The sequence below is a fragment of the Salminus brasiliensis genome, chromosome 20, assembly GCF_030463535.1.
Source record: "Salminus brasiliensis chromosome 20, fSalBra1.hap2, whole genome shotgun sequence".
Taxonomy (NCBI): domain Eukaryota; kingdom Metazoa; phylum Chordata; class Actinopteri; order Characiformes; family Bryconidae; genus Salminus; species Salminus brasiliensis.
This window is the reverse complement of record NC_132897.1, coordinates 11,315,070-11,341,114: the sequence shown is the minus strand read 5'-3', so window position 1 is coordinate 11,341,114 and position 26,045 is coordinate 11,315,070. Positions and strand designations below refer to the sequence as shown.

General features: G+C 40.6%; 2 protein-coding genes across 8 annotated transcripts in view; one reads left to right on the top strand and one right to left on the bottom strand.

The window, feature by feature from the left end:
* Nucleotides 1-1,299: 1,299 nt before the first annotated feature.
* Nucleotides 1,300-17,179, top strand: fam189a2 (family with sequence similarity 189 member A2). Its single transcript, XM_072664980.1, has 11 exons — nucleotides 1,300-2,098; nucleotides 3,347-3,403; nucleotides 3,841-3,951; nucleotides 7,079-7,198; nucleotides 7,391-7,498; nucleotides 8,576-8,709; nucleotides 10,089-10,221; nucleotides 11,139-11,226; nucleotides 12,554-12,703; nucleotides 14,731-15,023; nucleotides 15,689-17,179. The coding sequence occupies exons 1-11, from the start codon at nucleotides 1,796-1,798 to the stop codon at nucleotides 15,935-15,937; spliced, it is 1,746 nt and encodes a 581-aa protein (XP_072521081.1). The 5' UTR covers nucleotides 1,300-1,795; the 3' UTR covers nucleotides 15,938-17,179.
* A 1,598-nt stretch (nucleotides 17,180-18,777) lies between these two features.
* The window catches only part of apba1a (amyloid beta (A4) precursor protein-binding, family A, member 1a), a 46,337-nt gene continuing 39,069 nt past the window's right edge, over nucleotides 18,778-26,045 (bottom strand). For all 7 annotated transcript variants that reach the window (XM_072665186.1, XM_072665190.1, XM_072665191.1 and 4 more), the window contains 5 exons: nucleotides 24,814-24,993; nucleotides 24,461-24,673; nucleotides 24,061-24,180; nucleotides 23,800-23,940; nucleotides 18,778-23,122 (listed from right to left, as the gene is read on the bottom strand). In XM_072665186.1, coding sequence (XP_072521287.1) covers nucleotides 23,051-23,122; nucleotides 23,800-23,940; nucleotides 24,061-24,180; nucleotides 24,461-24,673; nucleotides 24,814-24,993 — 726 coding nt within the window. In that variant the 3' untranslated portion in view covers nucleotides 18,778-23,050. The remainder of the gene's footprint in view (nucleotides 23,123-23,799; nucleotides 23,941-24,060; nucleotides 24,181-24,460; nucleotides 24,674-24,813; nucleotides 24,994-26,045) is intronic.

Here is a 26,045-nt window from a genome sequence, read left to right as displayed (position 1 = left end):
ACAGCGCTGTCAGTAGTGTTGTCAGTGGTAGTGGCGGGGGTCACAGCGCTGTCAGTGGTAGTGGCAGGACTAACAGCGCTGTCAGTAGTGTTGTCAGTGGTAGTGGCGGGTGTCACAGCGCTGTCAGTGGTAGTGGCGGGTGTCACAGCGCTGTCAGTGGTAGTGGCGGGACTAACAGCGCTGTCAGTAGTGTTGTCAGTGGTAGTGGCGGGTGTCACAGCGCTGTCAGTGGTAGTGGCAGGACTAACAGCACTGTCAGTAGTGTTGTCAGTGGTAGTGGCGGGTGTCACAGCGCTGTCAGTGGTAGTGGCGGGTGTCACAGCGCTGTCAGTGGTAGTGGCGGGACTAACAGCGCTGTCAGTAGTGTTGTCAGTGGTAGTGGCGGGTGTCACAGCGCTGTCAGTGGTAGTGGCGGGACTAACAGCGCTGTCAGTAGTGTTGTCAGTGGTAGTGGCGGGTGTCACAGCGCTGTCAGTGGTAGTGGCGGGACTAACAGCGCTGTCAGTAGTGTTGTCAGTGGTAGTGGCGGGTGTCACAGCGCTGTCAGTGGTAGTGGCGGGTGTCACAGCGCTGTCAGTGGTAGTGGCGGGACTAACAGCGCTGTCAGTAGTGTTGTCAGTGGTAGTGGCGGGTGTCACAGCGCTGTCAGTGGTAGTGGCGGGAGTAACAGCTCTGTCAGTAGTAGTGGCGGGTGTCACAGCGCTGTCAGTGGTAGTGGCGGGTGTCACAGCGCTGTCAGTGGTAGTGGCGGGACTAACAGCGCTGTCAGTAGTGTTGTCAGTGGTAGTGGCGGGTGTCACAGCGCTGTCAGTGGTAGTGGCGGGAGTAACAGCTCTGTCAGTAGTAGTGGCGGGTGTCACAGCGCTGTCAGTAGTAGTGGCGGGTGTCACAGCGCTGTCAGTAGTAGTGGCGGGTGTCACAGCGCTGTCAGTAGTAGTGGCGGGTGTCACAGCGCTGTCAGTGGTAGTGGCGGGACTAACAGCGCTGTCAGTAGTGTTGTCAGTGGTAGTGGCGGGTGTCACAGCGCTGTCAGTGGTAGTGGCGGGTGTCACAGCGCTGTCAGTGGTAGTGGCGGGTGTCACAGCGCTGTCAGTGGTAGTGGCGGGACTAACAGCGCTGTCAGTAGTGTTGTCAGTGGTAGTGGCGGGTGTCACAGCGCTGTCAGTGGTAGTGGCGGGAGTAACAGCGCTGTCAGTGGTAGTGGCGGGTGTCACAGCGCTGTCAGTAGTAGTGGCGGGTGTCACAGCGCTGTCAGTAGTAGTGGCGGGTGTCAGTATTTTCATATGGGCTCAGCAGGCTCCGGCTTCGCTGTGTGTGAATCTGTGCTGTATGTGTGTGTTTACTTGTTTGTTGTGTTCGAGCAGGAAAAGCTGCTGTTTATTTTACATTCGCTTCATTAAAGAAGACGAGAAACAGCTTCAATCTGACACTGATGAGGAATCCTCGCTTTCTCTCTCTCTCTCTCACACAGAGACACACAAAACAGGGCAGGGTGGCCTATTCCCACACACTCCTCCTCCTCCTCCTCCTCCTCCTCCTCCTTCGCTTGTCTCTTTGCCAAAAATGTGAAACGCAATCCGAGCGCCAGAGTTATTTTAGACCCTCATGTTCGCCTCTGTCTCTCTCCGCCTCGAGAGGATCATGGACGGAGCACCGAAGGGATCCAGCAGCAGCAGCAGCAGCAGCAGCAGCAGCTACCGTCGGTTTGAGCAAAACCCACTGGGAGTAAAATGAGGGACCCGAGCCGCCTCCGTTTACCGATCGTCGTTGTTCCTCTGTTGGTCGCTCGTCTCCAATGTCTCTGCCGGTAGTTCTGCCTGGCTCCTGCTGTCGCTTAGCCCGGGCTTCTCTGGCCCCTCACTTCGGAGATCCATCGCTATCTTCCCGAGGCCGCAACCGCTCGGCCGCCGCGCGGTGGCGAATGTCCGGCTCCCAGGCGCGGCTCTCCCCCGCGCTGCTGCCCGCTCGACCCCTGCTCTCGCTCGGGCTGCTGCAGCTGGTTCTCGGCTGCTCCATGGTAGCGCTCTCTTTCGGCGCTCTGTCCCTCAGCAACTCGCCTCCCATCAGAAACTCGTGCCCGTTTTGGGCAGGGTCCTCAGTGAGTATTCCCGTGTCTGTCCTGTAACTTGGTCTGCTTTCTTAACCAGATGTTTGCATTATCAGGTACCAGTCTTGCAGTCAGGCATGTTTACAGGTCCATGTTGAGCTACAGCAATGTGCTCAGACCTGCATCTGTTGTTGTGGTTGTTTTCTAGTATGAGTTAACTTGAGGTTTAACAGCACGGTAAAGACTTCAGCCTGTGCTTGATTAGCTTACTTACTTTTTCAACCAACATTAGACTGAGTTAATGAGAGGTACTGCTCAGCTCATGAGCACAAGCTGCTAAATCTGGAGTGACCTAAACTGTCAGTGACCTAAAGCTAAAGACCATATTTCTCTTAAATACAAACACTGAGAAGATAGGAGATCTGGTGTAGAGCATGTGGTCATACAGCAGACATTAGTAGGAGTCATCAGCAAAGTGTTTCCGTTCCCTTTAGTATTTTGGTGCTCTGATGTGTTGTCCTCTCAAGCACTGTACACACTATACTGATATTTTAAGGGTTTGCAAGTGGTCACATGCCACTGAGCTACTGTTGTAATCGCAGTCCGTCTTACATATGTCTTTCTAAGGATGGGTCTGATATGCAAACACACTGGCCAGAGACAGTTATGAGGTGGGAGTGAATGAGAGGGCCTGGCTGTTAAAACAACTTTTCACTGTTTCACATCAAATGTACAAATGTTGTTTATCCAACATGTTTTGTGTGTGGAATTTGCTTCCTCAGTTTTGCACTGATGTCATTAACTAATATTAAGGAGATTTTGAGTGAGATAGACTTATTTAAAGCAACATGAGACTTTACTTTAGACACCAAACATGTCTTAAGTCCTTAAGTCAAACACAAAGGGAGAATCCGTATTTCTTACATTAATGTTTAGCAATGGTCAAACATACCCTAAGGTGCCTACTGCCTCTCCTAACAGTAGGATGGTAATGGAGGATTTCCAGGAAATTGCATAGCCACACATTAGAGGGAGAACTGTGAATTAGAAACAGGAAGAGGCAGTCAAAGCTGCTGAAGTAAAAAAGCATTTAGATGATTAGATGACTTGAAATGGGGCCACCTATGGACAATACTAGTTGACTGAGTAAACACAACAGCTCTCATCGAGGCCAGCACAACCGAGGAACAAATAGCAGGATGGAAAAGTGTTGGTGGCCATATGGAGCAGCTACATTGCCTGCTTAATCTGTCTGCTCCATGGCATCTTTGCTGAATTAGCTGATTCTGCTCTCCGCAGGTCATTCTCTCTGGGATTATCGGCCTCACAACATGGAAACGGCCCATGCTGCTGCTGGTATGTGTCTCACAGCTTTATTTCTGACTCTCTGGTTCACCTGCACCATTAAAGGGATGGTATGTTAAAAAAAAAAAAATCAAATTTTCACAAACACCCAGTTAGCAAAAAATACTTAATGTTGAAATTTAGTTTCCTTACTTTTGCACTGCAGCAACTAAGTTAGAGACGAAGTTATTGACCATTTAGTCTCTAACTGTGGGATCAAAGTCTGGGGTGCATTTGTATGCGTGTGTATGTGTGTTCTTTTGTGCGTGGGTGTGCCAGGTTGTTATTTTAACCACAGAAATGAGGGGTCTGATGTTGGTTATTCTTTAAATGCAGAAAATATAACACAATATTCCATGTATAATATAAGCACACACTCTTTGACTCCTTGACTTATACCATCAGCAGTACTGATTATAGATATCCCTCTCACTCTCTTCCTTCCTTAGGTGAATCTGTTTGTGTTGCTGTCCGTGGTGTGTATCCTGCTGAACCTGGCAGGCTTCATCCTGTGTTGTCAGGGAGCTCAGCTGGTGTCCAGCACCATCAACTGTCAGCTGGTGAGAGCGCCAGAACATGCATCATAAAACTACCACAGCTCATAATCAGGTGCTGAGCTGTAGAGCAGATACAGTGGTCAGGCGAAGGCTGGGTGAAATATAGGTGTGCCCTGATCCAGCTTTTTCTCTTACGCTACCAATTTGGATATCTACACTCACCAATCCGATACTTGTGCTCTGTTAAGGCACTCATGTATAATATACAGAAGAGACTAACGTAACGTATCGCATAACAATTTCAATGTTTCACATTTATGATGGCTGGTGTTTTCACAAGTCCGAAGATTCTGACTAAGATTCTGTTTTATTTTCTGTATTAATTTCAGTTAGTTTTGGGACGTGTGTCTGATGTTAGCGTGTTATCAATTCAGTGGGTAGCCTTTCCTCCCCCAAAATAATTAAAAAAATATATATAACATTATATGTGGCATTACTACCAGCAGCCCCATTTCCAGCGCAGTACTGGAGACTAGTTCCGATTTGCCAAACATGCTCGTCAGATAATCGTTCCCATGTGCTACTGCGGCTCATGTTTTTTAGTTGGTTTTCTTCTTCTATTGTTTAAGGGGTGATGATTTCCTGCCTAAACTTCCTGTAATTGTCCTGAAAGTCTGAGCCATCTAAAACATGTTTTACACTGCAAACAAACCGAAACTTGATTCCCTTCGATTTTTTGGTTCTTTTGTCCGGGCCATGGTCAGACACCTTTCAGACCCGCTGTTTTGGTTTGGGCCCACCTGAAAAGTCAGAAAGTCTGAACCCAACAAGGTACGTGTGAAAGCAGCCCAAGGAACGGTAGCAACAATATCCGATTCAATTTAATAGGTGGAAATACTGATCCAGCATATCAGGTAATGGACACAAAGAGGGTGCGAATAGCTAAAGTGATTGTGATGACATTTTTATAATACAGATGATGTCCAGAATATGCTCAGGACAGCTTCCTGAATTGTAGTGGTGTCATTTGTTGTGATGTCAGTATTTATCGTTTCTGGCAGAGTTCCTCTCCAAACAGTTTAGAAAATGGGACAAGAAGTTATCTAGATTTGGAATAAAAAGATCTGGAATAATAAAAGAGCATGAGTAAAATACTCAAGGCTGCAGCTGCCAAGGACCATGGATATACTTAGCCTTTTGAGACCACTTGTATACTGGTCAACTGTGTCTATGAAGCTAAGTGGAAGGACATTGAGTTGTCATTAATTGACACCTCCAAACAAGCTGCTCTGGGCTGCGTTACTATGAAAACTGAAATAACACAGCTGCAGAAGGGTCAGATTTTCACTCATGGTTAGAGATGGCTAGTGACATGTTGGTTGGCCAACATTGACCCTGCATCCTTAGATCACAGATATAGGTCAATATTATAATATAATTTAAAATAACATTATATATTGCCCACATATTTTGATTATGTCCCTTCATCCAGTCATAACCCCCTGAGGCCTGGACTTTTGCTTGGTGTGCTTATTCAATTTCTTCTATTTTGAATTAGTAGGACCTAACAAGTGTAAAAAATAAACTTTGTAACTTGTTTGTCTTTGTATAGGAAGTCGTTTTGGCAAAGGCCAAAGGGTCAACGTTTAAAACAAGGGTTGAGGTTTAAAAAAGTATGATGGTGCAGAGAAGCAGAGATGTAATGTCCCCATATGAGGATGCAGGGTTTAATTTGTCCATGTAATTGATCAAATTCTTGGTTTTGTAATTGATTGTATTTCATTTTTCCCCTCTTTGTGTCTTGGAGTAATATCACAAGTATGGTTGGGCAGGTATTATAGTTTACAGTCTCCTAAATCTCAAACTCCATCCATACAAGGAATTTAAAGTAATTTCTCACTTTAAACTATTAGAAGACCAAACCTGGACTATGATGAGTGTATCTGAGCCAGGCAGAGCACAGAAGCCCTGAAATAGAGTGTGAAGCCCTATCTGCCCCTCCCCTCATACATAGCTCTTATACTTACCGGTCACCATGGCCTGCTTTTCTCTTCCTGTCCCTCTCCCCCTTTCTGTGTGTGTGGACACTCCTGACCTTGCCATCTGTTCCTAAATCAGGTGCTGCTCTCAGGGGTGTTTAGTCCGGACGTTTTTTGTGCCTGAAGGTTAAATCTTATCTGGGTTGCTCTGTCCGCTTGTCCTGTACCTGGTACAGTTACTCTGCACTTCTTTGGATTGGCCTAATTTGCTGTTTTCAGAAACAACTCAGATTATTTCCATCCAGCCTTTCAATGTCATCTCTGGTTTGTAAAAACTGCACACTCATTTCTTTTGCTGTTATTTGACATAGTATAATATTGTACAGTTATTAGTTTTTATGAACATGAAAAAGTATTGATACTCTTAGCACTTAAAATAACATTTATAGTGCCCATATCCTATATTTGTCTCATTCAAAAAGCATTTAGGCTGAAACACAAATTGCCCGTGTGAGTATATGGCAATGTTTGGCTTTGTGACCCAAATGAGGGCCCTTTTTTAAATAGGATCAGTGTCTAGAATTGTAGTGTTAAAAAAAAGATCAATGTGATCAGATTAATAAATATTAATCTTATATATTAATATTAAAGGGTGAAACATTATCACCCTTTTGTTTATAATTTTATAAGTTCCTCTCCAAACAGTTCATAATAATAACAAAAACTTCTGCTGTTGTTTAGGTCCCCCTCCAAAATGCTGCCAAAGATAAATCTGGCCCGTCGAGGCATGAACACAAGACATAGCCAACATTACCTTTTTTAACAGTTTGTGCTACAATAGCTCTTCTGTGGCACCAGATTAGACAATTCAGGCTTCACTCTCCACTCCCATCAGTGAGCAGTGAGTGCTCATGACATGGCAGTTTGATCCTTGTAGAAAATTATCTAAGATTCTTACGCTTGCCCATTTTTACAGCTTCCAGCACATCACTTTCACAAACTGACTGTTCACTTGCTGTCTAATATATCCCACTTCTCGACAGGTGCCACTGTAACCGGATCATCATTGAAAATTATGTCCAACCTGTGTGTTCAGTGTTATGGCTGATTGGTGTATATCTGTGTATAGATACATGAAGAGACAGAAAGAATGAGAGTATAGCATACATTATTCCCACTGATGTAGTGTTTGAATATGGTGTGTGTTGCAGAGCGGCGATGGCGATATCTGTAACTGTTGTGCTGATAGCCCCAGCAGCCTGTGCCAAGAGGAGAAGCTGATAAAGATATATGCCGGCCACTCGTGCGGGACGATGAGAGTGCTGCTCAAGGTTTGGCCTGTGTTGTTAGTAATGCTACCTTACCACACTGTTCCACTTTAGAAACGGTGCATTACTGTAATCCTCCATAGAAATGTCTTTGGCTAAATGTAAATGTGTATTATGATAATTGCTATGAAATACTGTATATAATCAGTTTGAATGCATTTTCATTTGGTTAAATATCGTATGTCTTGCTTCCAGAAAGTTCTTTTTGCGCTGTGCGCATTGAACGCACTGACTACTGCAGTGTGTCTGATTGCAGCTGCGTTACGCTATCTCCAGATTTTCTCAGCCAGACGGCCCTGCATGGTAAGAATCCACGTAAATAACATCTATTATTGCTTCATTTCACACCTCAACACTAGGGGTGTTACAATATGCAAATTATTATTCATTTTTCTCAGTACGTGGGTTGCAAGCCAGTATATGTGCTGTAAACTAAGTACGTTTTTAGTTTTTGTGCTGCCAAAATATTAGTGATCTCAATCTCCCAAAATTAACAACCACATTAACAACCACAAATAGAAGAAGATAATGTACACTTTTAGTATTTATTTGTCACATTGCTTTTGTTTGATTAAATAGTTTAGTTATACAGCTAATATACAGTTTTATTGTCGTATAACAATATACAACATATTACAGCTATGCTTCCATTTTATTGTTTATAAAAAAGGTGACTCAACCTAAATTTTTATGCTCAGAAGTTTTCTAAGCTTATATTTTTATTACAGCAACTCATTTAGATTTATTCAGCAACATTGTATTCACTAGTTCTGACTCCCTCCATCACACATTGCTACCAGGCATTTTCCCACCTAGTCATGAATGGCTGAAGCATCCCCAGGATTCATTATCTCCAAAAAATTTAATAAATGTTCAAACAGTCAAGACACTCAGGAGTTTCTTAAGTTTTGTAAATTTCTACTACATATTATGCAAAAATGTTTCATAAAAATATAAGTCAAGTTAATTTAATGGATAATAATTCTAATAATAATAAATAAACTCAATGTAAGGCTGCGATTGTTTTTCTGCTACTTTTAGCTAGCATAAAAATGATATAATATTATTAAATTCATTATTCAGGCATTACAAAATGATACATACAAAAGAAAGTTGGATTTTTTATAATTAAGGTGATGCAGTCTCAGATTTGGTGAATTTACCCCAAAAAAGTTTATGTATAATAACATCCCCACCAAACACAAATAAACTGCATGTTGCAATTGTTTTTTCCCCAGCATGGTAGAACCTAATCTTGTTTACATGCATTCGATCCTTCTGACACTGACCATGGATTTGGACGTGCTGAAAGTCAGTCACAGCCCTCCGGTAACTTAGACTCAATACTTAACTGCTGATGGCACTGTTCCTGTCTGGCAGGAAGAGCCGCGGAGCGTTCCAGAAGAAGGAGAGGAGCCACAGCGGAGTCCCGATCCTGAGGAGTTTATAGCCCCTGCACCACCTCCTTCATACTTCTCCACCTTCTACTCCTACACCCCACGGTTGGCACGCAGGTAACACACCTGTTAACACAAGTAACACACAAGCTTCCCTTTTGTTACATCAGATTTAGAGAATTCCGTGCTTCAAGGAGCAGAAAACCTTGTTTGAAAAGGAAAAATAAATAATGAAACAAATAGAAAAGACTTTCAGGAAGATGTTGCAGACTTTGGAGTGGTGGTGCACTTTTCTACTGTGCAGCGACTTCTGCAAAAACAGCACCCTGAGAGACTAAACTGTGTGTGACTAAACATGCTGCTCCTCAAAGTGCAAAAAACTCAACTATCAGTTGGAAACATGATCCAATACAAGGGATTCTTAAGGAATTATCTGCATCTTACCAATATGATTCCAATATGAAGTTTCTTATCATATTTCCAATTGTGATATTTCATAGTTGTGTCTTCTGCGTTATTCCAACAGTTAAAAAAAAAAGGAATGAGTAGGTGTGCACAAATTTTTGTTTTTGAGAGGCGGTTGCCTCAGTGATACGTTATTACACAATACACTGTGATATGTTATTACATAAGTGTTGGACTAAGTACACACTCATCCTGTGTTACCCTGCAAACTCCTAGTCCTTGCTGTTGGCTGTCTCATCTTCTCATACCAGCTCTACCCCCTAACTTTCACTCAGGTCAGGATTAGAGCTCTCTCATTCCACACACACACATGCATACCCCCCTGCTGCACAACAGATGCAGCTGGATTTAGTGGCTGTGTGGGAGACTTCGCTCTTTGGCAGAACAACCATGAAAAGCCTTCAGAGAGCATTCCATACTGTGGAACTGCAAAAGCCTAGTGAAGCTTTGCAGAGTATGATATGGACCGGTTTAAAAAAGCCTGTAGTAGCTTGTGGGGGGAAAATTGTACTGGCTGTTACTAATCTACTCATGAATATTTTTAAAATCATGAATTCATTAAATGATTACAGAATAGTTCAAGGTGTCAGATGATATTTAAGTAAGCATTAATAACATTAATAAACCCTGCAGCATGAGTACTGCTACTTTGCTTTGACTGGTCTGTTTTCTTCTTTTAAAATGATGTAAAATGACAGAGCAAATTTAACACAGTAAATGTCACCACCACCAACACCATGGCAACAGGGGCTCTTAATTTCACTATTTTGTGGAGTACTATCATGGTCGATATTTGTAATGATCATGAGAATATTAAATTCAATCGAATAGTAAAACTATTCCAGATAATTTTGGGATACTGCTGCGAATAGTATTTCATATAAGTCAGTTTAAAACATTATTTATTTATTACTTAAATGGATAAAAAATCAAAATGAATTTAGCTTTTTTGTACAATAAAATACTATGATAGTCACTAACGAGCATGTATAATTGTGCACTAGTATGATTGTGTGTGTGTGCTTTGACAGGATGTTTGGTGACAGTGTAATCCCGCTGCCTCATATATACGGAGCGAGAATCAAAGGGGTGGAGGTTTTCTGTCCACTCGACCCGCCTCCCCCCTATGAAGCTGTTGCAGCAGGAGAGAACCAGCCTCTACAGGTAAGCAGGTCTATACTAGGCTCTGTTTTATAGGAATTATAATATTAGTACCTCACTCTCATTCAGAAGTTTCATATATCAATCATTTCATTAAAGTAAAATCTGTTTGGTCACAGATACAGTACATGCATGAAAGGATTCTAATACACTAGTGTTGTGCAACTATTGTTCAGAAATTCCAAGTTTATACAATACAATTTGTATTGTGGTATTTACACTGACTTGAGATAGAAGTAAAACAAGAAATGGCAGCATTAATTTAGCTTTTTTTAAAAACATACAGTCTCCAGAGCAATAATATAATACGTAATATAAGTAATTACTTTTACACAAACAACTAGACAAATTTGTTCTCTGAACTTATCTTTTTTCAATTTTAATTTTAATAGATTTTTTAAAATCAGTTTCAGTCCTGACACCCCTAATATTATCCCAACTATGATATGATTCTAAAATGATTGATGACCTATTGCCACAATATATAAAGGAAAATCATAAAGGAATATACTTATGTAATATACTTATGTAATGTCCATAAAGGAATATATTTATGTAATTAATTATACTTGAAATACTGAATAACATATCTAGACCTCCAAACATGGAGACTAGAATACTAAAGTATTCATAATGCCTGAAAAATTGCATAAATCTTACATGTAAAGACACAAATATAAACAAAGTAAATCATATTTCATCAGTTCATTCATCAGTTTCATTGTAAAATGAGTAGGAGGAAAGAAGATTGCCTTCTTTTATGTTAACACTGATTGTAGATCAGGTCAGCTGACCACTCATCACATTCAGTGGTTTGTCTGTAGGGCCACTAACAAGCAGAAGCTGCTGTAGCATGTGTTGGCAGGAGCTCAGCCGTATAAAGCTTTGACCTGCTAACTGAGCTTGTGTGTTTAAATCAGGCGCAGGACTCCGAGCTTCAAGTGACTGAACTGACCGAACTGACCGAAAGGCTGTCCCACTGCTCTGACACGGACACGGCCAGCGATGGTAAATGCAAGAGTCCTTACTACACATTAAGCACAGTGTAAAGGAATATACAGCATAGACAAGCGGTCCAGCCAGCGAGCTTTGATAAAACACAGTGTCTTTCCAGTTCTGTCACTTAAATGTAAGCACACTCATTTTAAAGCTAGGATCTCTGTTAACATTAAGCATCATTTCTGTGCATAGTTCCCTTGGGTAGAGCCTGCTTATTATAACAGCACTGTTGCTCCTCACATCTCTATATTTACTCAAAAATAAGCTAGGATAAAACCTCACAGTCATGTCAGACGGTCCATTCGCAATTATGTCACCCATGTATTAAAAGAAATGTATTTTGGTGTCCCCATATCTCATTTCCAACTCCACGCTCCCTTCTTATCTGTACAGTTCGGCAGGCCAGTGAAGGAGTGACCCCTCTGACTTCCATGCAAATTAAAAATCATTCTGTATTTGTCTTGTTCAAATGAACCTTATGGCCTCAGATAACTTGCTTCACTGCTAAGGTGTTTGTTGTTTACGTTTTAGAGTTCCTTCAGATAAACTGTTCTTTACTTCAGTTGGAAGCTAATATTTCTGCTAAGGTATCTTATCTTGAAGTTCTTTGCTAAAGTGTCAGCATTTGTTTCTTTACATAAGAGGCCATATACTGTGCTTTTCCTTTCTTGTCTATATACATGCAGTTAAATGCAAAAGGTTGGGCACCCCTAGTCAAACAGATTGGGGAATAATAATTAATAGAATAAGGCATGTACAAAGGTCATGGCACATCTTATCTTATGTCATGTTGTATTAGAATTTGTTTAAGATTTTTCATTTATAAAATCAACAACACAACTTTAGAAAACAACTGTATATATTGTTTTAATATTTTTACCAAGGTCAACTTTTGTAGTGAATTTATGCATCAAAAACGTTTTTTACATGACAGTTTTCTAGATTCTCTTTGTTCCATATTGTTAATCAGGCTGTTTTGTGTATGTGCCTGTGTGTTACTGTAAGACTGATATATGTAAAAATGCTCTGTTCAGATTGGCTGCCAAGTATTGTATCTCATTCGAAAATAGATTGCTTTCCATGACAAATATGGACTGTATGAACTAGGACTATAGATAAATATGTCTACACACTATACGAGGCTCTTTTATTAGAAGAACATTCCCGGTTTCTGTAATATAGGCCCTTCTAATTTTCAGACCTGATGTCCCCAGGCAGAGATTAAATTTGGTGTTGAGATTTTGCTTCTTTAGTTTAGCGCTAGAGCTACGAAGCTAATGTTAACATCAAACAGAAATGTCCATAACAGTAATGCTCATGAATGTCCATCACTCAGACAGGTGTCTGCAGACAGCTATACTGAGTCCCACGCCTCCTTTACAGCCCCGTCACACTCCCAATGCAGCCACATCCAGCAGGAGGCCACACAGACAGCGTCTTCGCAGGTCCAACAGTGACCCTGTCCTCCTGGACCTTGCTGCCAAAGGTATCCAGATCAATTTACCTTCTTTTGTTCTGTAGCAAATTAAGTATATATATATATATATATATCTCAGCCATGACATTAACACTACCTCCTTGTTTTTACACTAATTGTCCACTTGTGATTATAAAATAATAAAAATAATACACTAATACAATGATCAAATAATACACTATTGCTCCACTTACCATATAGGAGCACTTTCATCCTGTTTTTTAATGGTCAGGACCACAACAGAGCAGGTAGTATTTGGGTGGCGGGTCATTCTCAGCACTGCAGTGACACTGAGATGGTGGAGGTGTGTTGGTGTGTGTTGCGCTGGTACGAGTGAATCAGACAGAGCTGCTAAAGTTTTTATATACCTTTGTGTCACTGCTGGACTGAGAACAGTGCACTAGCCAGAAACCTCCAGCCAACAAGCCACCGATGAAGGACTAGAGGATGACCAACACAAACTGTGCAGCTACAGACAAGCTTCTGTCTCTGACTTTACACCTACAGGGTGGACCAGCTAGATTGTGACAAGTGACAGCGACAATATAGGGGAGAAAATCTTGGATCTTGTTGCCTGACCTTTTCACTCCATAAGCAGAACTGCAATGTGAACAATAACCTAACTGCAGCACACTTGTCTAGGTTATCTTTAGGCCGTGTGTATGTGTGCATGTGATTTGAGGGTCAAAGGTCTGGGTCTGACACTTCTCATAGTAAATCTTGCCCCCCTCATCTGTCAGCAGCTTCATCAGGAGCATTTTAAATATAGTGCTCCCTCTTTCAGTGTCACTCACTGAGGACACTGCTGTTTGGCACTCAGGCAGATATCTGAGGAGTGCATGAGTTTGCAGGCCTGTTAAACACATTTTCATCAGCAGGCCTCACACACACACACACATACTCACACATTTACACATACATTACAAGAAAGTAAAGCACACAAGTAGAGGGACTACAGGGACTACAGTTGTCGCTGCTCTTCCTCTCTGTTAGGCTGGAGTGAAAAACTAAATGCTGATATGAATAAAAAGTGAATAAAAGGTACGGAGTATAATGACCAGGAGCAGTTAGTCTAAGACCACATGTTACTATGTTAACAGCATGCATTCATTAGTGCAGTATTGGGCTCTATAGTAGTATGTGGACATCACCCATGGCGAATGCTAACTCTGCTTTCAATTCACCAATGGCAGAAATTTATTAATTTGTTCTTTAGAGGTATTACAGTGACAGTATGAGGTTATGGTCATCTTTAATTATATCATTCTTTAACCAATGACTACATGCATGTTTCACTAAATGAGATCTGAAGCCAGATTCACAAAAGTTCCTTGAGGAAGAAACTGTTCTTAGATTTTCATTTTTGTGATAAGACAAATTTCTGACAACACTTTGTAATCTTACAAAAAACAAAAACAGTACGCCATCAACTGAAGTAATAAAAGCAGCTTGGGAAGAAGAGCCGGGGGCTCCACTGTTGAAAGAAATTTGGGAGGAAAGTCTTGAGTATATTCAAACATGTTTAATGAATACACCTCATTGTCTAATCCACTGTAAAATCTTACATGGGCTACATGACTGTAAATCAGAATGACGTACATTCTTTCCAGAGCTCTCACCCGTTTGTAATACATGTGAAACAATGGAAGCTACGCTACTACACAGCTACGCTTTATGTCCCAAACTGAAGAAATACTGGAATACAATTTTACGATTTATTTTAATTGACAATATTGATGCATTGGAGAAAATTTTGTATCCATTTATGTCTTACTTGGAAGTTTAATGTAATTATAAGGAGGTTTTGTTATATATATTATATATTATATATTTTATTTTTCTTTCTTTTCTTTTCTTTCTCCCAGACCATGCTTCTTAATGAAACTTAATGATTCTTAATGATTTTCTAGAACAAATGTCTTGGAGTCCCAAGGAATGCCCAAATCTTTGAACTCTATGTTTTAAGAGCATTTGTGGCATCACTGGTGCTTTATGTTCGTTCCTGCTTCCTGTTCAGTTTTCTCTGTTTTTTGCAGTAATGAGCTGTGAAGCAGCCACACAGACTGAACTAAGTCCTGGGACAGGGCCAACAGAGCAGGCCACCGTCACCCTGCGGCGGGGGAAGGGTCCCCGGCGGCCACGTCCCTCCTCCATGGTGGACTATCAGAGCTATAGGGACACCAAGCTGCTTGTGGCCCGCTTCCTGCAGCAGTCCTCGTGCAGCATGACCCCTGAGGTCCAGGAGCTGATCAACAGCATCAAGACGGTGCTGCGCTCAGACGAGGAACACATGGAGGAGGCGGTGCGCTGTGCCAGCTTCATCGACCAGGTGAGGCACAAAAGCAGCACTTTTCCATAGCACCTCTGATGCTCTTTTTCCCAGTGGTAATATCTCCACCTTCTAGTATTATAGGTGTCAGTGAATGTTTCTCATGACAGTATACAGTCAGACTGAATATAAATATTCATAAATATAAAACTAATGAAATTTATCCTAAAATTACAAAGAAAAAAGCGTAAATTGTTAATATGGGCATATGGACTTTTATATTGTTATCTGCATGTTAAATTACAGATAAATATTGTAATTTAACATACATTTGATTGCTATCTGAGAAAGCAGATATACTGTATACATTTTTTAGTACAAAATATAAAACATTTAAATTGTAATTATTGGCATAACACTTAACAGCTGTATTTACAATGATTTACAGAGAATATATGTAATTTTACAAAGTAAAAAACATAGTAAACAAAGTAAGTTATTTTAACCAAGTTAAAGTAAGTTATTTTCCATATTTGTTTTCCATTAAACTTTAGGATTTTGTTTTTTACTGTGTAGCATTCTGTAAAGTTATAGAACTGTGAGATCCGACCCCTCAAACTGTGATGTTATTGGTGGCTGTGTTAGACGTGGAGTGTTGTATCGCCTATATACAGCTGTATGCGCTCTTTCTGACCACACTCCTGATCCTCCCTGCTTGTCTCCAGGTCATCACAGGGTCAGACAGTGGTCCGGCGCGGGCGGCCCAGGCCAGACAGACGCAACCGGACTGCACCTCCAACACACTGCCGCTGCGCAAGCGGCCGGGCCTGCTGCACCTGCGCAGCTGTGGGGATCTCAGCACCTTCACCTGGGCTGAGCTGTCCCGTTCACGCACCGCCTCTAGGATGGGCTCTCGGACCGGACAGGAGCGGCCACACAGCCTTATAGGAGTGTCCAGAGAGACCGTTCTCTAAAAGCTGAATAGACTTTTCTACAACTTCCAATTGGGTTTTTTCTTTTCAGTTTTCTTTTTTCTTTTTTTCTTTTTTTTTACAGATGTGGCTGTTCGTGCCAGGACTGGTAGGTTTGAGTGTTTTTTTATGTTGTACACAAAACTGTGGCACAGTTGAGTTCAAATGCATTGGAAGGCATAGCAGCAGTTATTGCTGGATGTGATGATTTTTTTTTAAATGTATTTTGTTTTCTTAGGAATGATGCACTGTTTCACAAGCACTGGAAAATAGATGGAACATTCAGACCCTGTTTACACCTGGACATTTCAAGAGTCTTGGGTTGTATCTGGATAAAGCCAAGCCACAAAAAAACAAGCCGCATTTAAACCAGATACAAATCTGACCACTCAGACCACTTCAGGAGGGGATCTGTGACACGTTTGAGCCACGTTATAGCAATGTAAACTCATCCGTCTCTCCAAGACACATTCAACAACCAGACCCCCTCCTAATACCACCCAAACACCTCCCCATGCAGTACATTGCAGGGCATGTGATTTGTGTCTGTTTGGTGAGATAAACATGGAGGACGACGGCATGTAAAATCATGCACAGCGGATTGTAAAATTGCAACCATCTTCAGCCCAGCCCAGATAAACAAGTGGTAGCCACATTTCAAGCGAATTTGCATATGCTGTCCCACACAGCAATTGGATTTCAGTCTCACTAACCGGAGAGACACATTTGAAAATCTGATCAGGATACAGTCCAGATACTAATCACATGAAGTAACCAGGTGTATGCAGGGTCTCAGTTTTAGTTGATGGAAAAAAGTCCTTATTAAATACCTTTAATACCAGTTTACAGTGGAAAGGAAATTTAAAAAAGTGAGAAAATTCATGGCTTAAACCCAAGCTTTACTTGGCTGGAACTGTATTTTTGTGTATTATTATTTAATATGAAATTTAGATATGTCTTTATTTTATTATGATTATTTTAACCTTGTGATTTTGAGTAATATTTGCTCATGTTTCTTCAGTATCCCACCTTCAGTCCTAATTGCTGAATTGAATGTGCATTAATAACGTGTCTTACACACCAGGCAGCAGAATGGAAGGGCTTGTATTATAGAAGAAGTTCATACTGGATCAGTAAGTGTCTGAAATGCAGATGGTTTGTCTGCTTGCCTCTTCATCAGTTCAGAGTTAAGCTATGGAAGCCTTGACAATCATGTACCAAATAAACATTATTTTTCAAAAGAAACCATTTTTGTGTTTGAAGCTTTTCTGAGGGCATGTGTCTGACGTCAGGTTTGTGTTTGTGTTCTGCAGGCGAGAACAAAACCAGACCACACGTTTTTTCAGACAGGATGTTCCTACTAGAGGATGTTTGATGGGATTAAAAGGGGATTTCCTTTCAAAACACAATCTGGAACCGTACATATACTGCTGCTGTTCAATCATGTGGATACATCACTAGGTTACTAGGTTGATGGAAAATGATTGATTTTGGATCTTCACTTTGGCCTCATCAACTGCAGTACTCTCCAATGTGCATGTTCCCACGTGCTGTAAGTTGAATCATTGTAAGTACAGAGGCTTGTTTTTTCTCACCTCAGGAAAGACAATATCTGCCTTGTTTCTGAGGCTTTTTGAAATGTGGGCAGGACTAAAAGACAAATTTGTAGCACGCTGAACTCATGAGTGTTCTTTTGAACTGTTGTTGCTGCTCAATGAACATGTTCAGACATTCAACTGAATGAAACGTTTTGTAACACCTGCAATCCAGTGTTCATTTGTGCTACAGTCTGAGAACTGATAACCTTCACATAGGCCTAGTGGTTTACAGTTTAACCTCATATAATTGTAGCATATTAAAAACGTTAAAAACGAGTTATGTACTACTTTGATTCATGAAAAATCTGGTTTTTGCCTGCGTTTTAGCCTTCTATCCACACATAAACACCATTTTTGGTCGGTTGGTTGAAAACGCTCTCTGAGATTTTCAGTGTTGTGTGGACATCGAAGCTTAATGAAAACACTGCCATCACAACGCATGCATGTTTACGGCTAAATCTCTCCTTCTAAATATTTACTCTTATTTACTCTTACTACTTATGTAGTGAACTACACAAAACTACAAGGCTCTCTTTATGAGGCACTATTACCCTATAGAGGGTCAGCATGCTCATGCAAGTATTTTCGTCTCCGTGTGAACAGAAATATTTTATAATAACTCTAGACGTAGGAACTACACTCGCTCGTACCAGAGTATATTCCATGTGCAGTCTTACAGTGGTTTTCCCTTTAGGCGTTTTTGTGTTTTTTGTAATAATAATATGTAATAACAGCAGTTAATTTTGTCACATTTTTGGCAAACATTTATTCGAATATCAGTATTAGTGCACTATAAAACCTCCTATCTCCATAAAGTGGTAAATTAATAAAAACAGGAAGAAAATCCCATGAATTTCAGATACTTTCATGTAGTTCATCAACAGTAGGCTTAGGTTGCTCTGCAACATAACGGTCAAAGATTATTCTATGAACAGCACAATGCTTTTACTAACTTTAATATGTTGTTGATGATGAGGAAGTGCCCGAATTTGTTTGTGTTTCTACTGCTAACTTGATAATCACTCACTATATAGCGCAATACTGATGAGGGTGTATGGATCTATTTCGGTTGCAGTCACTGAAGAAGTTTTGGACCATCTGTTCATCACCCAATGTTAATGTAAATGTAAAGAACAGCCAATTTTTATAAATCATGACAGAAAAAAATGCTAGATTTTGATACAAGCATGCTGATAACTACTGAATTTTAATATCCCCGTTAAAGGAATCAAAAAGCAGAGTGTGTTTGTACTTTCTCAGTAAGTCATTTATTGTTGTAAATACTGTTACAAACATTCCTACTATGGCAAAGGAATGTGGCTCAATAATTCATCACGGAAAAGCTAGCAAATAAATAAACATTGCCATTGCTTTACAGAAAGTGTTTCTATTTCTTTACTTTAGACATAGAGACAAACATAGATAGAAGTTTAATTACATTCAGAGCGAGTGCATAATAAACACTACAGTCAAACCCACAGCAACCACCTACTCTCACGCTCCTCTCCTAATGCTCTACACAGCACAACTCGGCCAGACCCTGTGTTCTACTCTGTCAGTCGGTTCACACGTCTACATCGTCACATCCATGTGTTCAAGGTCCATGTGTTTAATATGTACAGGGGGGATTTCTTTCTGGATGACGCTTCGTCACTTCATACACAGTCACTGAACATTCTCCCACCTAAAACCATCGCAGAAGTATCCTTAAAGCTCGCTAACTTGGCCAAGTTTGTCACGGAGATGTCCTGTTTTCATACATCGTCCGCAGTGCAGAAGTCCTGGGACACTGAACATTGTACTGTATTGAGGTGTGAGGTTGTTAACATTGCTCAGAGACTCAAAACAGCAGCGGCACTGCTGCAGCTCGGCTGTCCGTCGGTAGCAAATACAGTTGAACTCTGATATGAACAGGACATTTCAGCACTGTGCCTTTTCACATTCGATTCAGTTCAAATGAGATTATACATATAGTGCCTTTCGCAGTGGATATTATCTCACAAATTCAGCTAAATGCAGCAATGGACCATATCATATCATATAATATCATATTAAGACGGAAAAAAAAGAACTGTATCGCAGTTTCAGCCAAATGGAGATCCCTCAGGAGTGTGTTTCGGTTCTATATGTCCCTGAAGCATTTCATACACGAAATACTCTAGGATGGAGCGTAACGCACACGCCAACAACTCAGTTGTACATACTGTATATAATCACTGGATGTGTATAGTGTACTGTATATATGTGTACTGTATATAAATAAATATATATATGTATATGTATATATATTGGTTTACAGTTATCCAGCTGGTTTTGTTTACAGTGGAGTAATGTCCTTCACACATCACACCCACTACAAGCAGAAATGGCAATGCATACCAATGACATGACAGACCATGCTTAACACAGGAGAAAAAAAAATAAGAAATCGTCCTCCTTACTCTACCAGATAGAAAAAAAAACACACCCAATAATAAGGCAAAAATGTTAAGGGATGGGACGCACCTACAACCATCAACCATCTGTGCACAAGAGCCACGGCTGGATCCAATACCCTGCAGTACCTCTTTACGGCCAGTTCTGAGGCATGCTGAATGTAGGCCTAAATAATCAACTGTACCATTGACTTCGCATTACAGTGGGTGGAGTCGCCTAGTGAAGCTCATGCGAGAGATTCAGAGGTACCTCCTCAGGTAGAAGAAGAGTGTGTTGTGTGCGCTCTACAAGAAACGGAAGGGTACCATGAGACACCATGTGAGTAGCTTGTGCAAGACATTGCAGTAAGAAGATTCCAGAGAAAACAAACAAACAAACAAACATAAACAAAAGAGCTGGCTTTTGTTTAAAGTGCACATGTATGATGTGACTCTTAACAGCTCTGCAGCTTAGTACCAGAGGTGGTGGTAGCTGTGTACACTCAGTTACATGCACTTAAGTAAAATTGTGAAGGATCTGTCTCTGAGTATTTAGTAATAGATTGTGATACTTTTGAAAAACCTCTGCTTAAATACATTTATCCTACTTCTACTTCATATTTCCACTCAAGATTTTGTTGCTAATTCCTTATTTTAGAGCAATGGCTGTAGAAAACATAGACACAGTGGTTTCATTCCCTTCTGTTCTATAGGAATTAAGCTAAAATTGTCTGTCATGATGTCCAATATGTAACCAGTGTCTGCGCAGGGGAGACCAGTGGAGAAGCCAGACTCGCCTACTCATTTAGTAGATTCGCCCCCTACTCTCGGACAGAGAGCGGAGTTTACATGTTTCAACAGTAGAAGTGCAGTTGATGTAAGTTCTACTTCTTGTAGAAAGAATGCAATGCATGTCTCTTTTAGCCAAAGCTGTCTATCAGGTAATTCCTAAGTGTAAAACATAACATTAATTACTTAAAGTAATTCTTAAGCTTAACGCCGTCTTCTTACGATATAGCAGAATAAGGTTTTAGATTTCTGTTGGAAAATACAATACGTGCCAATATCAGCTAGAGAAATCTAACTGTTAGAATTAGACACTGGGGATGGAAAGACAGTTTAGAGGAGAAAATCAAGATGGGAAGTGGGCTGTTTTGTGAGTGAGTGAAACATATGGGGATGGGCCAGCAGAGGTGTTAGATCACTTTTGGGAGAATTTGCACTGTCCATGTTTTTTACAGTCATTGTGGTCTTCAACAAGAGAAGAGCAGAGGCTAACAAACTTCAGTTCAGATGTTGGAGGTACTCAGAGCGTTTTCTGACCCGATACTTTTGTACTTCTACTCAAGTCGTTTTGTGGATTGATGCTTTTACTGCAGTCACTATTTCACTTTTACCTGAGTTCAGGTTTAGGCTACTCTATCTATAGACTTCTCACTAACAGGTAGTGCTGTTGAACCCCACTGACAGGCCAAGCTTTTGGTGCACAAAAAAGAAAAGTGCAAAATCTGATGTGCTTATCTCCTCAAATCAGTCTGTTATACTTGTCAAAGAGGGCTCCATTATTGTGGGGCGATTAGTTTTAACCCATGCTACACTATTCCCTTTAGCTGAGTTCCCTGAAAGAGTTTGTGGGATTAGCCCACAGACCTAGATTAAACTCAGTCAAACTGATTCACAATTCAGAAGACTGCTGTAAACAGGTACAGTAGTTTGAAACTGGGGAGGGGGGTGGCGGCAATATATTATATTGGAAAATAAATACCAGTGAATGAACTAGTAATGTAGGTAGCAATAAACTGTTTAAGTTCAATGCTGTTAGAGCTGTGCCACACAACCTATTAAATAAAAATGGTCTCAAACTGGAGAAAAAAAAATATCAAGGAAAAGTCAGAATACGGCTTATAACTCTTTACAATCAGAGGTTTCTTCAAATATTTTTTTTCAAGTATAAATTTCTCAAACTAAACTAAAATAAAGTACAAATGCGAACAAATGAAAACAGCAGCATCATCCTTAAATATGAAGGACCTGTAAGAAAAAATAGAAAAAAGTGAAACAAGTAAAAATCAAATGTGTTCTGTACAGCAGGATACAGCAGAAGGTATTCCAGAATTTAGTCTTTCACCACAAAATATCAAATTGCACATCAGCCAAAACTACTAAAAGCAACTTTCAGAAAACTGAATACAAATCCAGTTTCCACACTGACCATAATTCTGAATAGCTGAAATGGTTGTTGTTCATTTCTAATAATTTGGTCATTATGCCCTACCCACAAGACTGTATTTTCTTTCCACAATATTAAATCAAGAGGTCAGAGTTCTATTTAATCAGCCTCTCTATGATAAATTATGCACTTAAACGTCCCAGTTTGACTTCACTCTTTCAATGTATGGCATCATGATTTTGTTAAGGCATTAACAGTCCACACTGCTGTATACTGTATGGAATTTAACTATTCTTCTCACCCACAGAGCCTTGTCTTGTTCACTAATTATTCATTATTCTAAGGAATGCACACTTGGAGAACAGTTTTCACATTTTTGGTCCACTTCTCCACACTCTTCCTCTAACAGCTGCCCTTTAAAAAACTGCAGTGGAACACAATGAAGCTGGAATGCTTGATGGTTGCCAGGTTCAAATAAATAACAGGGAAAAAAAGAAAGAAGGAGTGAGAAGGAAATAAAAGTTCCGTCTGCTTTTTTCCATGGAGAACAACAACAGCACAGCTTTCACACACCTCACGGCCAAAAACGCAGATCCCGAGAACTTTCAAACAGGGTATTACTAGGGGCGTTCACAAGGGCCACACAGTAATTCCCCTAAAAAGTCAGCTTTCTCATTCTGTCTTTCCGTCTCTCCATCATTACCTTCCACCTGGATGGTCAGACATGTGCAGAAACACATGTGCAACACATTGAAGCAAAACACCACTGCGCTGAGGGAAAGTGAGAGAAAGAAGAGGGGAAAAGTAGAACTTCATGGAAAATAGTGCTCATGGTTGGTGTAGCTTAGTTCAATCATTTAGCCACCAGTTCGTAGGAGAAGGATAAAGGTTAGGTGAGGAGAGGACAGGTCAGGTTGAGAATAGTACTGTGGCTTTAAATGTAAACTGGTTGCTCCTGGGCTGTCAACAAGCGGTACATGGCAGCAGGCATAGTCTTCATGTGAATCTGTTTGGAGACAAAGCAGAAGGCACAGAGGTTATGCATGCTATCTATAAGACAAAAGCCCTACTCAGATTGGATTAGTTTCCAGGGAAAATAACAGAGAAGCACCTTGTGAAAGAGATATCCCAGGACCTCTTGTAAATTAAATGAATAGGGCTTAAGACAAAGGAAAGCCATACAATTCCATATACCCATAACTACCCTCCCCACATTTCCAATACAATGAAATCAGGACTACCATACTATAACTGTGGCTTAGTAAAGTGAGAGATACCACTGATAAATGACCCTGATTGAACTATTCATGCTTAGTAGAAGTGAAACAATATACCAAATCCATTACTTCTCTTTACTGGGTTCATGATTTAATACTGACAATTTATTTTGAACAAAATCTGCACAAAACCAATCAACCAACCTCATTCCTAGAAGCTGTTAAAATTCTTCTGAATGTTTTCAGGAAACCCACATACGAAAGAATGTTTGCTGCTTAATGGCTTTGTAAACACACTTGTTAATTCTAGTATAAAATGTTACCGGGAAACTTCTCAGCTGCATGTCCAATTTTTTTTTTACTCACTCTGCCCAAGGGCATGCCAGATCTATCATTGCTGACTGCTCCAGAACCCCATAATTTGTAAGTTAGGAATAAGTGAAATGGATAAGTACATAACCCTTACCTCGCCAACTGCATTTGACAGGATGTGTACAATCTTCTCATGAGGAGTGGCCACTACACTCTGGCCATTGATCTCAATGATGCGGTGACCGACACGGACTCCGCCTCGTTCAGCTATCCCTCCTCTCATAAGGCTGCAAATCTATCAAGCAGACAAAAAGACATGAACAATTTTAACAGACTGAATTGAATTACTTGCAGCATTTTGCAGTGCAGTAAATGTGTCTCGAATAATAAGAAATCTACATTCAGTAAAACCCACAATGCCATTTTGCACACTGAAGCCCAGCTGGTATCTCAGGTCTGGTCTTCTGATGAGAACGGTCGTGACTGGTGGGCATCTTACAATGTTCAGCTTGATCCTGGACTGGTTCTTTAGTCCCTGGAGAATGAGATACGTTGATTGACAAGAATTGAGCTAACTGTTTTACATCACAGTATGCTTCTGTATCTACATAATGACCAATCAAGCTTAGGACAGAAAGCAGAACAGAAACATGCAAAAGATCAAAAAAGCAGTGTAGAACAAACTGCTAATTTTGTGTTATCAATATTATAAACCTTACTGCATATATGTGCTGTTTTATCGTTAATAAATCACAGCTACAACAACATAGGAGGCTAAACTGACCAGTAACTAGGAAGGTGGCAAAAATGTGTACCTTAATAATGCTTTGACAAGTAGAGAGAGGGAGTCCGACAAGGCTGGTTCCATTAATAGACATGATTTGATCTCCAATATTCAGTCTTCCTGATTTTTCAGCAGGTCCAGCATGCATCATGTTAGCGATAATGACTGTGGGGAGGATAGAGCCCCAGCCAGACTCAACTATCACCAGACCTAAGATCTCTCCTTTCTGCTTCTCTATGTAAACCTGAGAAGCACATAAAACCAACACAACATTACAACCAATAATGGAGACACTGAAAGACATGAACAATGCCCTACAGTGCACTTCAGATAGTAAATGATGTAGCTGTACATCCTCCACAGAAAAAGCCATTGGTCACTCACATCTTTACAATTCTCAGACTTGGAGAAGTGTATGAGGTCATCGTTGTACATGTCCTGTGTGTTGAGGAGGTCACTGTACTCTTTCTGGCTCAGGTCTTCAGGGTTTATGCCATTGGCACGCAGGAATTCTTGGTATGCTACACTGAAGGCCTGGCCAATGGACTGTGCTATGAGTTGGGCCTGAGGAAACAGAGGAAACAGAGGAAGAGCAAGCCTGGGTCAGTATAAACAATATTATCAACATAACATTTATTGAACTATATGGTTCACTGTCAAACCACAAACTAAACCATGTCATTCCTTTTGATTATATATATGCAAAATATATATGCTCATTCACTGTTATCCTGCTTTTGTTGGAGTAACTGTCTCTATGGGATATGTTTCTACTAGATTTTGGAGCATTGCTGTTAGGATTTCATTGCATTCAATGTCAAGCTCGATAGTAAGGACAGGACGTAGGATGATCACCACCCTACCTCACCCCCAACTCCCTAACTCATCCCAAATGTATTGGATAAAGCACCACCATTTTTAAGAAAACATAGTTCCACTGCTCTACAGCTCAATGATTTATTCCCCTTTAGCCCTGGCATGGTGGCATGGTGACAATATGAGTGTGTGTGTGAATTTGCACATCTGTGTCAGCAATGAGTGCAACTTAAAGTAGCTGAATGCATTCATTATAATGGGTGTCCACAAACATTTGGATGTAACTACTGCCTTCACTGAGGAATTCTTAAATAACCCATTTTTAGGATGCATTTGCACATCTGTGTCAGGTGTGTTTACTAGGTGTCCACAAACATTTGGACATATAGTGCATCTTCCAATCTATATATATATATATATGCTCAATTGTGATGAATTCTTTGAGGCATTCCCATCTACCTGTTACTTATCATATATATATATATATATATATATATATATATATATATATATATATACACACACACACACACTTGTAGGGGTTCAGTCCATACCGCCAGTCACCAGCAGGGGGCCAATGCAGTGTACAAAGAAAGCAGCTCTGAAAACTCCATTTCCTAGAAGCCCCAATGCTAACTACAGCTGATCAGACACACCTGCTGGGCTCTGCATAAAAGCTCTCCCAAACAGTGGCTCACTGCTGCACCTTTGTAGAGGGGCAGACGGTAAACTGGTAAAGAGAAAACTAGAACAAAAGAAAGAAAAAGAGAAAAGACAAAGAAAACTCAAAACAAAACAAA

What these genes read in the sequence shown, in the direction of transcription:
- fam189a2 (XM_072664980.1), top strand. Translation starts at nt 1,796, where the DNA reads ATGTCTCTGCCGGTAGTTCTGCCTGGCTCCTGCTGTCGCTTAGCCCGG. An exon ending in GCACCATCAACTGTCAGCTG is followed by an intron (nt 3,952 to 7,078) that starts GTGAGAGCGCCA and finishes TGTGTGTTGCAG; the next exon opens with AGCGGCGATGGCGATATCTG. An exon ending in GAGAGAACCAGCCTCTACAG is followed by an intron (nt 10,222 to 11,138) that starts GTAAGCAGGTCT and finishes TGTTTAAATCAG; the next exon opens with GCGCAGGACTCCGAGCTTCA.